The sequence below is a fragment of the Anomaloglossus baeobatrachus genome, chromosome 1 (genome assembly GCF_048569485.1).
Source record: "Anomaloglossus baeobatrachus isolate aAnoBae1 chromosome 1, aAnoBae1.hap1, whole genome shotgun sequence".
NCBI lineage: Eukaryota > Metazoa > Chordata > Amphibia > Anura > Aromobatidae > Anomaloglossus > Anomaloglossus baeobatrachus.
The window spans coordinates 422,754,676-422,770,987 of record NC_134353.1 but is presented as its reverse complement, the minus strand read 5'-3'; the positions used below and the strand labels follow the sequence as shown (position 1 = coordinate 422,770,987).

Below are 16,312 nucleotides of genomic sequence, written 5' to 3'. Positions count from 1 at the left end.
CATGGATACTCATAGACTATGGTATGTTGCCAGAGCATATATTTATATTACTTGGTGTACGGTCGAATTATTACTATACCAATTATGCACATAAGGACTCATGGATACCCATTGGTGGTAAATCGCATTCCAACCCATAATGGCATCTCCAAGGATACCATAAGATATATGTGCTAAAATACACAAGTCAAAGGTTTAAAGCGACATCTGGATTAGGACGGCACAGGAGTTACGCGGATATATGATATCACCCTGAGACACAGGGAAAGTTGGTAAAGTCTCATATAGTTAACCTAAGTAATACCAGCAGATCGAATTGCCATAAACTAGATTATATTATGGTTATTATGCATTGGCATATACTAACAATATAAACAGGTGGAATAAGATGCAGCCAGAGCAGGTATAGTGGGGAGCCTGCTCCTTGCCCCATACATGTGGGGCAAGAGAAAGCCCACGCTGGCATTGTAAATAGCCAAGAACCAAAACTAGGATGCTCCCCACAGCCAAGATAGCATATTCATGTCCCAAATGTCCTCATGGTACAACATCCATTCCTCCACATGCCCATCAGTCCTTGGTATATTTATTCAAGATGGGATCTCCGATTTTCAGCAACGACATCTCTTATATCCCCCGTCCCTCCTCTCTTTCTGTATTAATGTCCCCAGTCCTGGGCACCTTCCTGTATTAATGTACCCCATTCTCGGCCCCTTCCTGTATTAATGTCCTGCATCCTGAACCCCTTCCTGCATAATGTTCTCCATCCTGGCACCTATTATAATATTTACCCCATCATGAACCCCTTCATATAATACTGTCCCTCCTCCTGGGCCCCATAATATATGGACCATTTCCTAAAATAATTTCATCCATCCTGGCCCCTTTATTTAATAATGTCCCATTCTGGCAACTTTATTTAATTCTGTCCTATATCCTTGCCCCGTCCTGTAATTATGTCCCCATCCTGGGCCGCTTTATTTAATAATGTCCCCATCCTGGCTCCCTTCTGTAATAATGTACCCCATCCTAGGCCCCTTCCTATAATTATGTTTCCTATTTCCTATTCTGGCTCCTTCCTGTAATAATGTCCAACATCCTTGCCCCTTCCTACAATAATGTCCCCCATCTTTACCCCTTTATTTAATAATATTCCCCATCATGGGCCCCTTCCAATAATAATGTCGCCCATACTGGGCCTCTTCCTGTAATAATGTCAGCTATCCTGGTCCACCTCCTATAATAACGTCCTCCATCTTGGCCCCTTCCTATAATAATGTCCCTCCTCCTGGCCAAACATCTTACTGGAGTCTCTAAACAATGTACCGACTTGTTAACATCCTCAGCAAGTCTGTGGTCATTTCTCTAAGATGTTAGGAACAATTTCCCTCCCGAGTTCCTTCAAAAGCTTTGTGCAAACGAACCTAGAAGAATTGATGCTTTGATCCTGTTTTAAAGACGAAGAATGGTCATCAAATACTCATTTGATTTAAATTTCTCATTTTTCATTCACTTTGCATTTTGTTAATTGCTAAATACAAACTATTAACACTTCTATTTTGATAGCACACTTACTTTCCAGCAATTTCCACACCTGCCTAAAACTTTTGCACAGTGCTGTATTTAGTTTAAGAAGTTTTGCTTTAAGTTGGCATATTCTGATCCACATAACTTTTTTAACTGGATCAACGGCGAAGTCTATTTTCAATTTTTTTTTAGATATTATTTACAGTTGGACAAATGTTGTTTAGATTTTACTTTTTTATTTATAGTTTTTTTACAAACTAAAGTGTTTTTTTTTAATTATTTTTAGTCCATCTAGGGAATTTGAAACAGTTTTTGCTTTATCTCTGTAAGGCATCTCTTATTAAGAACTGACTGTGACATATGGAGAGCCTTGAAAAAGTATTCATACCCTATTAACTTTTCCACATTTTTTCACATTACACCCACAAACATTATAATGTATTTTATTGGTATTTTATATCATATACCAACACAAAGTAGCGAGTATTTGTGAAATGTATATTAAATGATACATGTTTTTTTAAATATATAAAAAAAATATAAATCTGAAAATTGTGACGTGCATTTGCAATCAGCCCTCAGTTGTCTAATACAACTAAACAAAATTTTTGTTGATGAACTGCATCCATAAGTCACCTAATTAGTTAATTGAGTGCACCTATGTATAATTTATTCTCAGTAAAATTACAGCTCTTCATTGAAGGTCTCACAGATATGTTTGAGAGTGTTAGAGATCAAATAGCAACATGAAAATCAAGGAACACACCAGACAGGTCAGGGATAAAGTTGTGGAGAAGAGTAAAGCAGGGTTAGGTTATAAGAAAATAGCCCAAGCTTTGAACATCTCATGGAGATTCAAAAATGGAATGAGTATGCCACAACTAAAACCCTACCAAGACATGGCTGCCCACCTACACTGACATTCCAAGCAAGGAAAACACTTATTGGAGAATCAACCAAGAGACCCATGGTCACTCTGGAGTAGCAGCTCAGATGGGAGACTCTGTCCACAGGACAAGTAGTAGTATACTCCACAAATCTCTGGCCTTTATAGAAGATTGGGAAGAAGAAAGCTATGTTTGAAAGCAAGCTATATAAAGTCTCATTTGCAGTTTGAAAAAGCCATGCAGCTACGAGGTTGAAGAAGGTGCTCTGGTCAGATGAGACCAAAGGAGAACTTTTTGGGCTAAATGCAAAATGCTATATGTGATGAAAATCTAACACCACACATCATCCTGAAAACACCATCCCACACTGTAAAACCTGGTGGTTGCAACATAAGTCAAGCTGAGGGATGATTTTTTTCTGAATAGGGAACCTTGTCATAGTTAATTTTAAGATGGATGGACCTAAATACAGGTCAATCTTGGAGGGGAAAACCTGTTAAAGGCGGCTGCAGACTTGAGACTAGAGTGTAAGTTCACCTTCCAGCAGGACAACGCCCCTAACCATACTGCCAGAGCTATAATGGATGGTTTAGATCAACGCATATTCATAATTGTTAATGGCCAAGTCACTGTCTCACTGCAGACCTAAATCCCATTAAGAATCTGTAGCAAGACTTGAAAATTACTGTTCACAGACGCTCTCCATCCAATTTCAGAGATAGAGCTATTTTGCAAAGAAGATTGGGCAAAAAGTTTAGTCTCTAGATGTGCAAAGCTGGGAGAGACATACCCCAAAAGACTTGCAGTAGTAAGTGCAGCAAAAGGTGTTCCTACAAAGTATTGGCTTGGGGGGATAAAGATAAATGCAGATCACAATTTTCTGCTGCACGGGGAGTTTAGCCATAATATAGGTTGCACGGCCAAAGATACTTTGCAGCCCAATACAAGTGATTGTGGCCATATTGTGACTCTGCATGTTCGACCATGACAAGCAAGTTGCAAAAATTGTACCCAGCTGGATTTCTTGTGATTTAATTGATTTGTTTGTTCTGTTTGCAGTACCGTCGTTGGTTCAGGATGTGACCTCATTCATTTGAATTGTGTTATGATGTAGTAATGACACCTACAAATCCATGTCGCGGCCATAAGATGCTGTGTAGCACCAGCCCTAGATATCCAGTAATAGAATAGGTCCAGAAAGGAGACCTGGATGTAGCAGAGAGTTGCTATAAAGAAGTAATGCTGTCCAGTCAAAATTATGTGAGATTACGTAGAGAATCCATCTTTTCTGATAAGTCCATTTGGTGTGTATAATGTGAATCGCACTTCATTTCAGTGTTATTAAAGTACCCAGCTGCGGTTGAAGAAATAGTTTGGCATTATGGTCATTCATAAAGGACCGATTTAGTGACTTAAGACTAGGCCACCATTTAAGTGAGAGACTAAAGCCTGCTTTACACCTTTCAATTAAGCATATGATATCGTATGCGATGTGACACGCCCCCATCGTATGTGCGGCACGTTCAATTTGTTGACCGTGTCGCACAATCGATTAAAAGCTATCACACGTACTTACCCTTCCATACGACCTCGCTGTGGGCGGCGAACATCCACTTCCTGGAGTGGGAGGGACGTTCGGCTTCACAGCGACGTCACACGGCAGCCGGCTAATAGAAGCGGAGGTGTGGAGATGAGCGGGACGTAAACATCCCACCCACCTCTTTCCTTCCGCATTGCCGGTGGGATGCAGGTAAGATCTGTTCATCGTTCCCGGGGTGTCACACACTGCGATGTGTGCTGCCTCGGGAACACTGAACAACCCGATGTGCAATTTTTAGGGAATGAACGACGTGTATGCGATAAACGATTTTACGTTCAATCGCAGTCGCACGTTGCTATCACACGCTACAACACCACTAACGATGTCGGATGTGCGTCACTTACGACGTGACCCCGCCGACACATCGTTAGATATGTTGTAGCGTGTAAAGCGGCCTTAACTCAGCCAAAAATAGCAGCTATCAGGGCATGAGGAAACAGTACAGATGGCGAGGTGGGCCGTATCTGAACTGTGACTGCTGGAAGGGAATGGCAGAGAAGACCACACAGACAAACTTGGAGCATTGTCCCCAATAGAAGAAGTAGGACTTCTGTGCAGAAGTCTCAAAACCTGACTCAAACCGTGGACACCTGTCACTGTATAAACCTGCAAATGTGTTTCTAGACTGACCCATCTACCTCGCCATGAAAAATATCCTCAGACACTGGGCACACTTGATTTTTAAATGAACTGTCATCCGAAGAAGTAGATTTTTTTTGGTTCTTTATGAAAAATTATTATTATAAATGTAATGATATGACATGAAATGCTATCTACACCGTGTGCAGACTTATTAGGCAAGTTGTATTTTAGCGGATTTTTTTATTAATGATCAACAACTATATTCTCAATCAACCCAAAAGACTCATAAATATCAAAGCTTAATATTTTTGGAAGTTGGAGTGGTTTTTTTTTTAACATTTGGCTATCTTAGGAGGATATCTGTTTGTGCAGGTAACTATTACTGTGCAGAATTGTTAGGCAACTTAATAAAAACCAAAAATATTCCCATCTCACTTGTTTATTTTCACCAGGTAAACCAATATAACTGCACACAATTTAGAAATAAACATTTCTGACATGCAAAAACAAAACCCCAAAAAATTAGTGACCAATATAGCCACCTTTCTTTATGATGACACTAAACAGCCTACCATCCATAGATTCTGTCAGTTGCTTGATCTGTTTACGATCAACATTGTGTGCAGCAGCCACCACAACCTCCCACACACTGTTCCGAGAGGTGTACTGTTTTCCCTCCCTGTAGATCGTACATTTTAGGAGGGACTACAGGTTCTCTATGGGGTTCAAATCAGGTGAATAAGAGGTCAATGTCATTATTTTTTCAACTTTTAGACCTTTACTGGCCAGCCACGCTGTGGAGTAGTTGGATGCATGTGATGGAGCATTGTCCTGCATGAAAATCATGTTTTTCTTGAACGATACCGACTTTTTCCTGTACCACTGCTTGAAGAAGTTGTCTTCCAGAAACTGGCAGTAGGACTGGGAGTTGAGCTTCACTCCACTCAACCCGAAAAGGTTCCACAAGTTCATCTTTGATAATACCAGCCCATACCAGTACCCCACCTCCCCCTTGCTAGCATCTGAGTCGGAGTGGAGCTCTCTGCCCTTTACTGATCAGCCTCTGGCCCATCCATCTGGCCAAGCAAGAGTCACTCTCTTTTTATCAGTCCATAAAACCTTTGAAAAATCATTCTTAAGATATTTCTTGGCCCAGTCTTGAAGTTTGATCTTATGTTTCTTGTTCAAAGGTGGTCGTTTTTCAGCCTTCCTTACCTTGGCCATGTCCCTGAGTATGGCACACCTTGTGCTTTTGGTACTCCAGTAACGTTGCAGCTCTGAAATATGGCCAAACTGGTGGCAAGTGGCATCTTGGCAGCTTCACGCTTAATTTTCCTCAATTCATGGGCAGTTATTTTGCGTCTTTTTTGCCCAACACGCTTCTTGTGACCCTATTGGCTATTTGCCATGAAACACTTGATTGTTCGGTGATCACGCTTCAAAGGTTTGGCAATTTCAAGACTGCTACATCCCTCTGCAAGACATCTCACAATTTTGGACTTTTCAGAGCCCGTCAAATCTCTCTTCTGACCCATTTTGCCAAAGGAAACGAAGTTGCCTAATAAGTATGCACCCCTTATATAGGGTGTTGATGTCATTACACCAAACCCCTCCTTATTACAGAGATGCACATCACCTGATTTACTTAATTGGTAGTTGGCTCTCAAGCCTATACAGCTTGGAGTAGGACAACATGTATAAAAAGTATCGTGATCAAAATACTCATTTGCCTAATAAGTCTGCACGCAGTGTATATTATACTATTTAAGTATTCTAGAAAGATAGTGGGTATACTCTGTAACTAATGGAAACCGTTTACAGGGAATTTGTCTTATGAGTCATGGTGGTCTCTTAACCATACTGCATGAATCATGATACGTTCCCTTTAAAATATTATGCTATATTTGTAATAATATGATATTTTTCTTTTTATTTTATTAGCATATCATATCTGATTTGCATTTTCTCTTTTTATAGTGAAGAAGGCTAAGTTTGATGGGCCACAAGGTAAGGAATATTCTGGATGTTTTGTACAAAGTAAGAACACCATTTAAAGGGAATCTGTCAAAAGGTTTTGCTACCCTGATTCCAACAATGTATTACTTAGTTTTCTGGGTGCAGCAGTTGTTACACAATCAGAGTTTTTAGATATAGCAGGGCTCAGAAAGCTTACACCACCCACACCACAGCTTTCTCTGTAAATTGTCTATTGAAAGTGAGCTGCTTATTAGAGAAAAGGGCATGGTTGGACCAGGTATCACAAGCCCCATAGTCCAGATAGTGTTAGTTTCTTGGTGATTAAACCTTCTGTCACACTTTGGACCCGCACTGGTGGTTTCCGCCATTGTATTCCCAGCGGACGTCGCCCTGTGCGTGGTTAGCTAGCTGAGCTCTCCTAGCTCTGCTGCATTTGCCTGTTGCTGCTGAGTCTTCTCCTGGCTTTAGTGGGTATGGCTAGACGCTGCAGGAATTTGTATTCTGTGTCTTGCAGTGTATTTTTCCCCTGCCAGTGTATTTTCCCTGCTATTCCAGTCAGTCCCTCCCTTCACACAGGAGTTTGAACTTTTACAAGCTTTAGTTCCTGTGTGCCAGTATGCTCTGTCTGACCTTTAGCTAGCTCTTATTAGCAAGCTCTTAGTATACTCTGGTCCTGTTAGCTTGAGATCTCTGTCAGTTTTGTCAGTTTGGTCTTTTAAGTACTTATTTCTGATTTTTTACCTTTTCTGTCTGTTTGTTTTGTTTGCTTTGTCTGTCCGCCTGCTTGCAAGTTCTGTCTGTTTGCCTTGTCTGTCCACCTGGTCTGTAGTATGTCTTGTCTTTGTTTGCCTGTTGGGCCCTGTCTGTTTGGTCAGCTCATTTAGTCTCTGTATTTTCTCTCCTGTTTTACCCAGACTAGCCTCCCTTTTGTCCTGACCTCTCCTGGCTTGCCTTTTGTTTGTCCTGACTTGTCCTTGTGCAGTTTGTCCTGTCCTTGTCAAGTCTACCTGTCTCTCTGGGTTCTGTCTTACATCTCCTGCACCCTGATTCTCCGGTTAATTGTTGCAGGCACAGAACCTGTCCTGGAGTAGCTTAGTTATGCTCCTCCAGGGTAAGCCTGGGTCCCATTGTGCAGTGGAGCCACAAACCTGCCAGATGTTACACTTTCATTGTATGGGAACAACAGCACACAGCCTATGTGACACATCCCTAAAATCTGTGCCTCAGCCCCTAGCTCATGCTGTCTTCTGATTACATAGCAAAAACTTGATGACAAATTCCCTTTAATACCACAGGAATTACATAATGCTATTGTTAAATGTTTGCATAATAAATTTACTGCCTTCACACATCAGCTGAAATGATATGGCATGTTTCAGCAAAAAATCCAAAGCAGAAAACATTTTTTTATTAGGGGTGTGTTATTTTATTAAAGGGGTTTGTCCATTACTGGACAGCCTTGGCTTAACCATCTCAGGACCAAAGTTAAAAGAAAAAAACTGTGACAACTCACCTCCTGCTGCGGCACCATTCCAGCAATATTCCTGGCTTTGACGTAATTTATTGTGTTACATGCAGGCTGCAGCCAATAAGTGGCCACTCTTTGGCTGCAGCTCATCAATTTTCCATCAAAGTGGAAGGCACTTCTGCAGGAGGTGAGTGTGCACTCTTTTTATTTTAACTGGGATCCTGAATTGGTTGTGCTGAGGTTGTCTGATAGTAGACAACCCCTTCAAAGGAGCACTCCAGGTATTTTTTTTACCTATCCAGTACAGAATACACTATTATTAATGGGATTGTCCAAAACTAGGATAACCCATTCTCATTCCCCATGTTTTCAAAGGCTACAATAAAAGACTTATACTCACCTCCGCTGCCAGAGCCTTTCCAGCGGTATCAGCATTCCTTTCCTGGAGCTCACTTGAGATGGTTACGTTACGCGGGCCCTGCTCCCAATCACCTCCTCCTTCCCTCTCATTGTCTTCAATATATAAAACATTAACTTAAAGGGAGGGAGCAGCTGCCACTGTGACTTCATATGTATTAAACGTTATAAGGAAGGCAGGGAGAGGGATGGAGGTACTGATTGGGCGCATGGCCCGCTTGATGTAACAACCTCACGTGAGCGAATGCCAACACCATTGGAAAGGCTCCGGTAGCAGAGGTGAGTATATGCTTTTTATTTTTATGGAGGCAAGCATGAGTAATGAGAAGAGGTTGTCCTAGTAGTACGATACGATACGATACACTTTATTGATCCCGTGGGAAATTATGGTATCACAGCAGCACAACTTAAATCATAACATGAATTACATAATTGACAAGACAGTAGTTGACAGAAGTACATTATACATTAGATTAGGACTTACACAGCAGCGGGTGAACTGAAAGTAGAAGAAATAAAGTAGACATTCACCTTGATGATGTAACACTAATGTTATTGTTGTACATTCCCATAGCAGTTGGCACAAATGATTTCCTTTATTTTTCCTTCTTACACCTCAGAAGGATTAGCCGGTTACTGAAGGTGCTCTACTGTCTCATGAATAGCTCATATAATGGATGTGCATTATTATTCATAATCGCCAAACACTTTTTTGGAGTTCTTCTCTCCACTACCTCCTCAAAAGAACATTTCTAACATTTTGCTGCACACATTAAAAGACCTCAGTTTCCTTAGGAAATACAATCTGCTCATCCCCTTCTTGTAGACCATCTCTGAGTGGCATCTCCAGTCCAGTTTACTATCCAGGTGGACCCCCAAATCTTTGTAACTCTCCACCTGCTCTACCTCCTGACCAGCAATAGTGATGGGTTTTCTTAACATTTAGTTGTAGATAGTTACCATGACACCAATCCACAAAATTCGACACCACCCTTCTATATTCCTCATCCCCCTGGTCCCCCCTAATACATTCAACAACCACGGAGTCATCCGAGAATAACCACAACCCCATTAAAGAATGATGTAGAAGCTCTTGTGTACACCTGTGTTTATGCCATGTTCAGGTTGTCTGACATTTTGATTTTATTCTTTCCTTTTGATATGGGTCCTCTAATCTAGAATATATATCCCATGATTGTTTAGTAGTATCATCATTCTCTTGCTCCTATCTAATGGTTGCCGTGATAGATTAGTGACATAAATCTATTGTCCGATGATGTATATACAGCAAAGTTTTTATTTTTATTTCCAGAGCATGATATAAAATAAAAGCCTCTCTATAGCTTCTATTGACAGCAAAGACAGTTTTATTCATAGACAATTTCATATATTTCACCTATATCTGCATGGGAGGACATATAGAGGGACAGAGAACAGTGTGGAGAAAGGGGAAGTCTGAGAGCTGACACAGAAAGCTGCCAATCAGTGGTATGGGCAGGGTTATACAGAGATCAGCATTTAGAGAACAGAATCCCATTATATTGCAACACCCTATATTAATAACTTATTTTTTTTTAATAATGTGAAATAAATCTGAATTTTTGATTTACATACTGTATGTTACCAGAATCTCAGCCACATGGCATGCCCAGAAAGATTTTTTTTTAATTATTTTATTACAGGGACTCTGGAGGAACTTCTAAGTATGTCTATAAATAAGTACAATGAAAAACTTCCGAGGTTCCCTTTATAGGAGTATTCCTTCCCACCTCTAGATGTTATGGATTGTCATTATACAATATTATTACCAATGGGAGTCTGACCTTTGTGTACTCTGTTGATATGGGAAATAAAAGAATCGAAATCCTCCTGATTACCTCTATCCCTGTACTAGGGACTGTAACACAGCTTTATCCAAGTACTGCCAGGAGAACTCATACTGAAATGTGTACATTAATTGTGTACCTTAAAACTAATACATGTTTATATTTCGACAGAAAAGTTCAATGCCTATGTAACACTAAAAGTACAAAATGTGAAAAGCACAACAATCGCAGTAAGAGGGAACCTTCCCTGCTGGGAACAAGACTTCATGTTGTGAGTATAAAATAGAGAAAAATTATCTATAAAAAAAAATGTTTAAGTCTTAACCTGAGGCTATATCTGTCCTTAGTGAGATTAACCGGCTGGACCTTGGCCTAACAGTAGAAGTCTGGAACAAAGGACTAATTTGGGATACCATGGTGGGGACTGTATGGATCCCACTAAGAACCATTAGACAGTCTAATGAGGTATGTGACAGAAGGTAATTGTGCAGAGGTCAATAGAGTCAATCATTAGGCAAGTTTTGGTTGGCCTTAATGCAATCACTCCTTTCCAGTAGTACTGTACCCTAAACTTTAAGCTCCATGAAGCTCTATGGTGCTGTAAGTTTGGTTCAGTACAGCCATAGGAAAAACTCAGACATAAAACAAGCCAAAAAATAAAGGCTTAGCCTGCCTTCTAGACTCTGAACCAATTCAGGACAGGGGCATTTTCCCTGTTACTGACCAGGCACATTTTCAGATTTTTATCGTGCATGCTCATTTAACAGCTCTAACACCTTGTCTCATTCAGATATTCAAATAACTTGTATCTTTTTTTATGGGTCTTAATATTTATGTCATTTTTATATTCCTTTTTGCTGTTTTTTTATGTTTTATTTATTTATGCTTTTTTTTATGGTATTTTTGCTTTATCTTTTTATTTATATCACACACTGTGCCCATGAGGTCTAAAAAGATCTTTGAGGGTCAGTTTAACATATTATTACATACAGTCAGGGCCAGAAATATTTGGACAGTGACACAAGTTTTGTTATTTTAGCTGTTTACAAAAACATGTTTAGAAATACAATTATATATATAATATGGGCTGAAAGTGCACACTCCCAGCTGCAATATGAGAGTTTTCACATCCAAATCGGAGAAAGGGTTTAGGAATCATAGCTCTGTAATGCATAGCCTCCTCTTTTTCAAGGGACCAAAAGTAATTGGACAAGGGACTCTAAGGGCTGCAATTAACTCTGAAGGCGTCTCCCTCGTTAACCTGTATTCAATGAAGTAGTTAAAAGGTCTGGGGTTGATTACAGGTGTGTGGTTTTGCATTTGGAAGCTGTTGCTGTGACCAGACAACATGCGGTCTAAGGAACTCTCAATTGAGGTGAAGCAGAACATCCTGAGGCTGAAAAAAAAGAAAAAATCCATCAGAGAGATAGCAGACATGCTTGGAGTAGCAAAATCAACAGTCGGGTACATTCTGAGAAAAAAGGAATTGACTGGTGAGCTTGGGAACTCAAAAAGGCCTGGGCGTCCACGGATGACAACAGTGGTGGATGATCGCCGCATACTTTCTTTGGTGAAGAAGAACCCGTTCACAACATCAACTGAAGTCCAGAACACTCTCAGTGAAGTAGGTGTATCTATCTCTAAGTCAACAGTAAAGAGAAGACTCCATGAAAGTAAATACAAAGGGTTCACATCTAGATGCAAACCATTCATCAATTCCAAAAATAGACAGGCCAGAGTTAAATTTGCTGAAAAACACCTCATGAAGCCAGCTCAGTTCTGGAAAAGTATTCTATGGACAGATGAGACAAAGATCAACCTGTACCAGAATGATGGGAAGAAAAAAGTTTGGAGAAGAAAGGGAATGGCACATGATCCAAGCCACACCACATCCTCTGTAAAACATGGTGCAGGCAACGTGATGGCATGGGCATGCATGGCTTTCAATGGCACTGGGTCACTTGTGTTTATTAATGACATAACAGCAGACAAGAGTAGCCGGATGAATTCTGAAGTGTACAGGGATATACTTTCAGCCCAGATTCAGCCAAATGCCGCAAAGTTGATCGGACGGCGCTTCATAGTACAGATGGACAATGACCCCAAGCATACAGCCAAAGCTACCCAGGAGTTCATGAGTGCAAAAAAGTGGAACATTCTGCAATGGCCAAGTCAATCACCAGATCTTAACCCAATTGAGCATGCATTTCACTTGCTCAAATCCAGACTTAAGACGGAAAGACCCACAAACAAGCAAGACCTGAAGGCTGCGGCTGTAAAGGCCTGGCAAAGCATTAAGAAGGAGGAAACCCAGCGTTTGGTGATGTCCATGGGTTCCAGACTTAAGGCAGTGATTGCCTCCAAATGATTCGCAACAAAATATTGAAAATAAAAATATTTTGTTTGGGTTTGGTTTATTTGTCCAATTACTTTTGACCTCCTAAAATGTGGAGTGTTTGTAAAGAAATGTGTACAATTCCTACAATTTCTATCAGATATTTTTGTTCAAACCTTCAAATTAAATGTTACAATCTGCACTTGAATTCTGTTGTAGAGGTTTCATTTCAAATCCAATGTGGTGGCATACAGAGCCCAACTCGCGAAAATTGTGTCACTGTCCAAATATTTCTGGACCTAACTGTACTTTTTATTGCTGGTTTTTACTGTCACTGGGGTTGGTACATTCGGCCCTGATACTGGGGAAATTTAGCCTCTTGGCTACATAGCAAAGATGACTGGGTCTCCTAAGACGCAGCAGCTCCTGCACGCTACTTCCACAGGCTGGATTCAAAGGAAGAAGCACTGTTAGAGAATCCTAATTTGTATATATAAGCCCTGTGTATACAAAGATCGAGAAGTTAAGATCGATGTGTACTCCAGCTACGTGTGCAGGGAACAGGGAGTCGGCACTGGCAGCGTGAGAGCGGCGGACGCTAGTAACTAAGGTAAATATCGGGTAACCAAGAGAAGTGCTTTCCTTGGTTACCCGATATTTACCTTAGTTACCAAGCGCAGCATTGCTTCCACGCGTCGCTGCTGGCTAGGGGCTGGTCACTGGTCGCTGGTGAGATCTGCCTGTTTGACAGCTCACCAGCGACCGTGTAACGACGCAGCAGCGATCCTAATAAGGTCAGGTCGCCCGTTGTGACCGCTGCTGTGTCGCTATGTGTGACCCCAGCTTTAGACAAGAAGTTATCTTCTCTGCGGGCAGTCTGGCTATGGCAGCTTTCTCCATATCCCCACATCTGCATGATCCCATGAAAGCTGCATACACTGCATTGACATTTTAGAATGTCAGTGCAGGGTAACGTGTGGACTGCCCAAACATGTAAAGTCAAGGGGTTGTCCAAAAGTAGTTAAAGTTTTTTTTCTGACCGTGGAAAATCAATTGTTAAATTCCACACAATTCGTCTCTTCAAGCAGATCATGAAATCACATTTGTGTGACTTCCAATCAGTGATATCTTGAAAGCTTTCTCCCTTTGGTTGAATAACGTGTTAATGCTCTCAGGATTGCAGACGGAGCATGTCGATTTTATGTTGTCTTCATTTAACAGAGGGTCATGGTTGTCTGGGTCACATGATCTGTTACATAAGTCTTTTATTTTCATTTTCCATACACCTTGTCTTAAATGTTATATTGCAATTGCCTGCAGGAAGGCCCAGGGGAATGGTTGACTCTTGACTCGCAAGTTATAATGACAGATAATGAAATATGTGGAACCAAAGACCCGACCTTCCACCGCATTCTGCTTGACACCCGATTTGAACTTCCATTAGGTAATGAATTCTTGCTGTTCTTGTTAACTTATATTAAATCTGTGATACATTAGAACCAGCCAATAATAATGTAGGTGTTCTTATTCTTATTTTAAAGGTGACCTGTCACCAGTAAAAATGCTATTTCCCTGTAATATCCAGGTAAATAGTGTTAAAGCCATGCCTGGGTACCTTACTGGAGAGCAGCTACTGGTAGAAAATGCATTATATTCTCCTTTCAACTGCTCAATTCCAGTCATCGGGGAGGTATAGTGATCTGGTGGAGATAACATTTCCTATACAGTGTGCACAGCAATAATCACTTCCCAGCACATTGATTGACAGTCTTTTCTGCACCAGGGTTTAGACAAAGTGGGGCTCTGGGAAAAAGTTCAAAGTGAGGCCCTAAATGCTAACATATTGCACCATCACAGAGAAACAGGTTTCATTTACATGGGCTGAGTCCAGGCTGTTAAATGAACACAATCCACAATATTCAAGTTGTTCTGCTCTTTTTTATTAGCCACTTTATACAGTCTGATGAAGAATGATGTAAGAAAGAGGGAGAGAAGCCGATCCTAATGCAGATCAAGCAGCTGGTGTGGCAGTGAATGTGAGCTTTTAAACTCACCTAATCTCTTGCATAGAAGGCACAACACTGATAAGGGTAGAAACCTCCATCGGCTGTAGCTAGGTCCGCTGATTCCAGAGCCTGTGAGCACCAGAATTGAAGACTGAGAAACAACAGAAAAAATTACCAACTTGGTGAGCGCTACCAGGGAGCTGAACATCCCAGGGAAATATAGCATTAAAGTTATTCAGAACTACGCGTTTCGGAGTCATTCTAACCTCTTCATCAGGTTTACAACAGCAGGATATTTACTGTGACCTTTTATAGGGGGTCAAATGATGACTTAATAAAGGTAAGTCATAGAATACACATGAAACATACAAACACATGATTACAATGCAATATTGCACAACCCTACGGAATCTCATAAATAAACAGTGACCATTCATTGACAAGTCCATTTCAGGGGTCAATTTCAACTGCTGTCTAAAGGGAATCTCCATATTAACCTTTGTGTAATTGGTGTTCTCAATACATTCATTTAAACCATCTGGTGTTAAGGTTGCTAGTTTGAAGATCCAACAAGATTCTCTATTAACCAATTTTTTAAAGCAATTTGGGCTATAACCCTGTATTTGTTCTATGAATATCAATTTTAAATTTTCTTGGACCTTTTCGATGTTCAATTATGTCTTGTTAGATTGATTAATAACTTAATTGTATGTTGTATTTATGTTTATTCATCCTATTATAGACAGATTGAATGGATTTTATGGTCTTCCCCACATATTGAAGGTTGCAGTCACATAGTAGTAGTAGAAAGACCACATAGCCCAATTTATTAATTGCAATATGACCTATGTGACATGTCAACAAAGGGTCAATTCTAGAATATTGCAGTATAATAACATCTATTAACAACATAGCAATCAATGTTTTTATTAATATACTAGAAGGTGGCCCGATTCTACGCATCGGGTATTCTAGAATTTACGTATTGTGTAGTTAATGTATGATTTTTGTTATATATATATATATATATATATATGTTGTTGTGTGTAGTTACCAAGTGTTTGTGTAGGGGCTGTACATGTTCTGGGTGTTGTCTGGGTGTAGCGGGGGGTGAGAGCGGTGTTGTTTGTGTGTTGCGTTGTGTGTCGTTATTTGTGGAGCGCTGTGTGTCTGTATCGTTGTGTATGTGTGTTGCGCGGTTTGTGTGTGTGTGTGTGTTTTGGGGGGAGGTATGTTTTGTGCAATGTGTGTGTTGTGCGGTATGTGCGTATATTTGTGTATGCCGCGGTGTTTGTGTGTTGGGTGTTGTGTGTCTGCGGCGTTGTCTGTGTGTGTGGGTGTCTGTGTAGGGCGGTGTTTGTGGTTCCCAGTGTGTGTGTGGTGTGTTGTGCAGTGCGTGTGTGGCAGTGTGTGTGTGTGTTTTGGGGGGAGGTGTGCACCCCCCATCGTGGTCCACCCCCCATCGTGCTCCATCCCCCATGCTGCGCACCCCCCATCATGCTCCATCCCCCATGCCGCGCACCCCCCATCGTGCTCCATCCCCACTCCCCATTGTTCTCCATCCTCCTTGCTGCACATTCCCCATCGTGCTCCATCCCCCATGCTGCGCATTCCCCATCGTGCTCCATCCCCCATGCTGCGCACTCCCAAACGTGCTCCATCCCCCATGCTGTGCACTCCCCATCGT

General features: G+C 41.0%; 1 protein-coding gene across 1 annotated transcript in view; it reads left to right on the top strand.

Moving 5' to 3' along the window:
• UNC13A (unc-13 homolog A) overlaps positions 1 to 16,312 on the top strand; it is a 475,959-nt gene that overhangs the window by 96,692 nt on the left and 362,955 nt on the right. The window contains exons 2-5 of the mRNA XM_075352602.1: positions 6,574 to 6,603; positions 10,456 to 10,555; positions 10,632 to 10,749; positions 13,940 to 14,063. Coding sequence (XP_075208717.1) covers positions 6,574 to 6,603; positions 10,456 to 10,555; positions 10,632 to 10,749; positions 13,940 to 14,063 — 372 coding nt within the window. The remainder of the gene's footprint in view (positions 1 to 6,573; positions 6,604 to 10,455; positions 10,556 to 10,631; positions 10,750 to 13,939; positions 14,064 to 16,312) is intronic.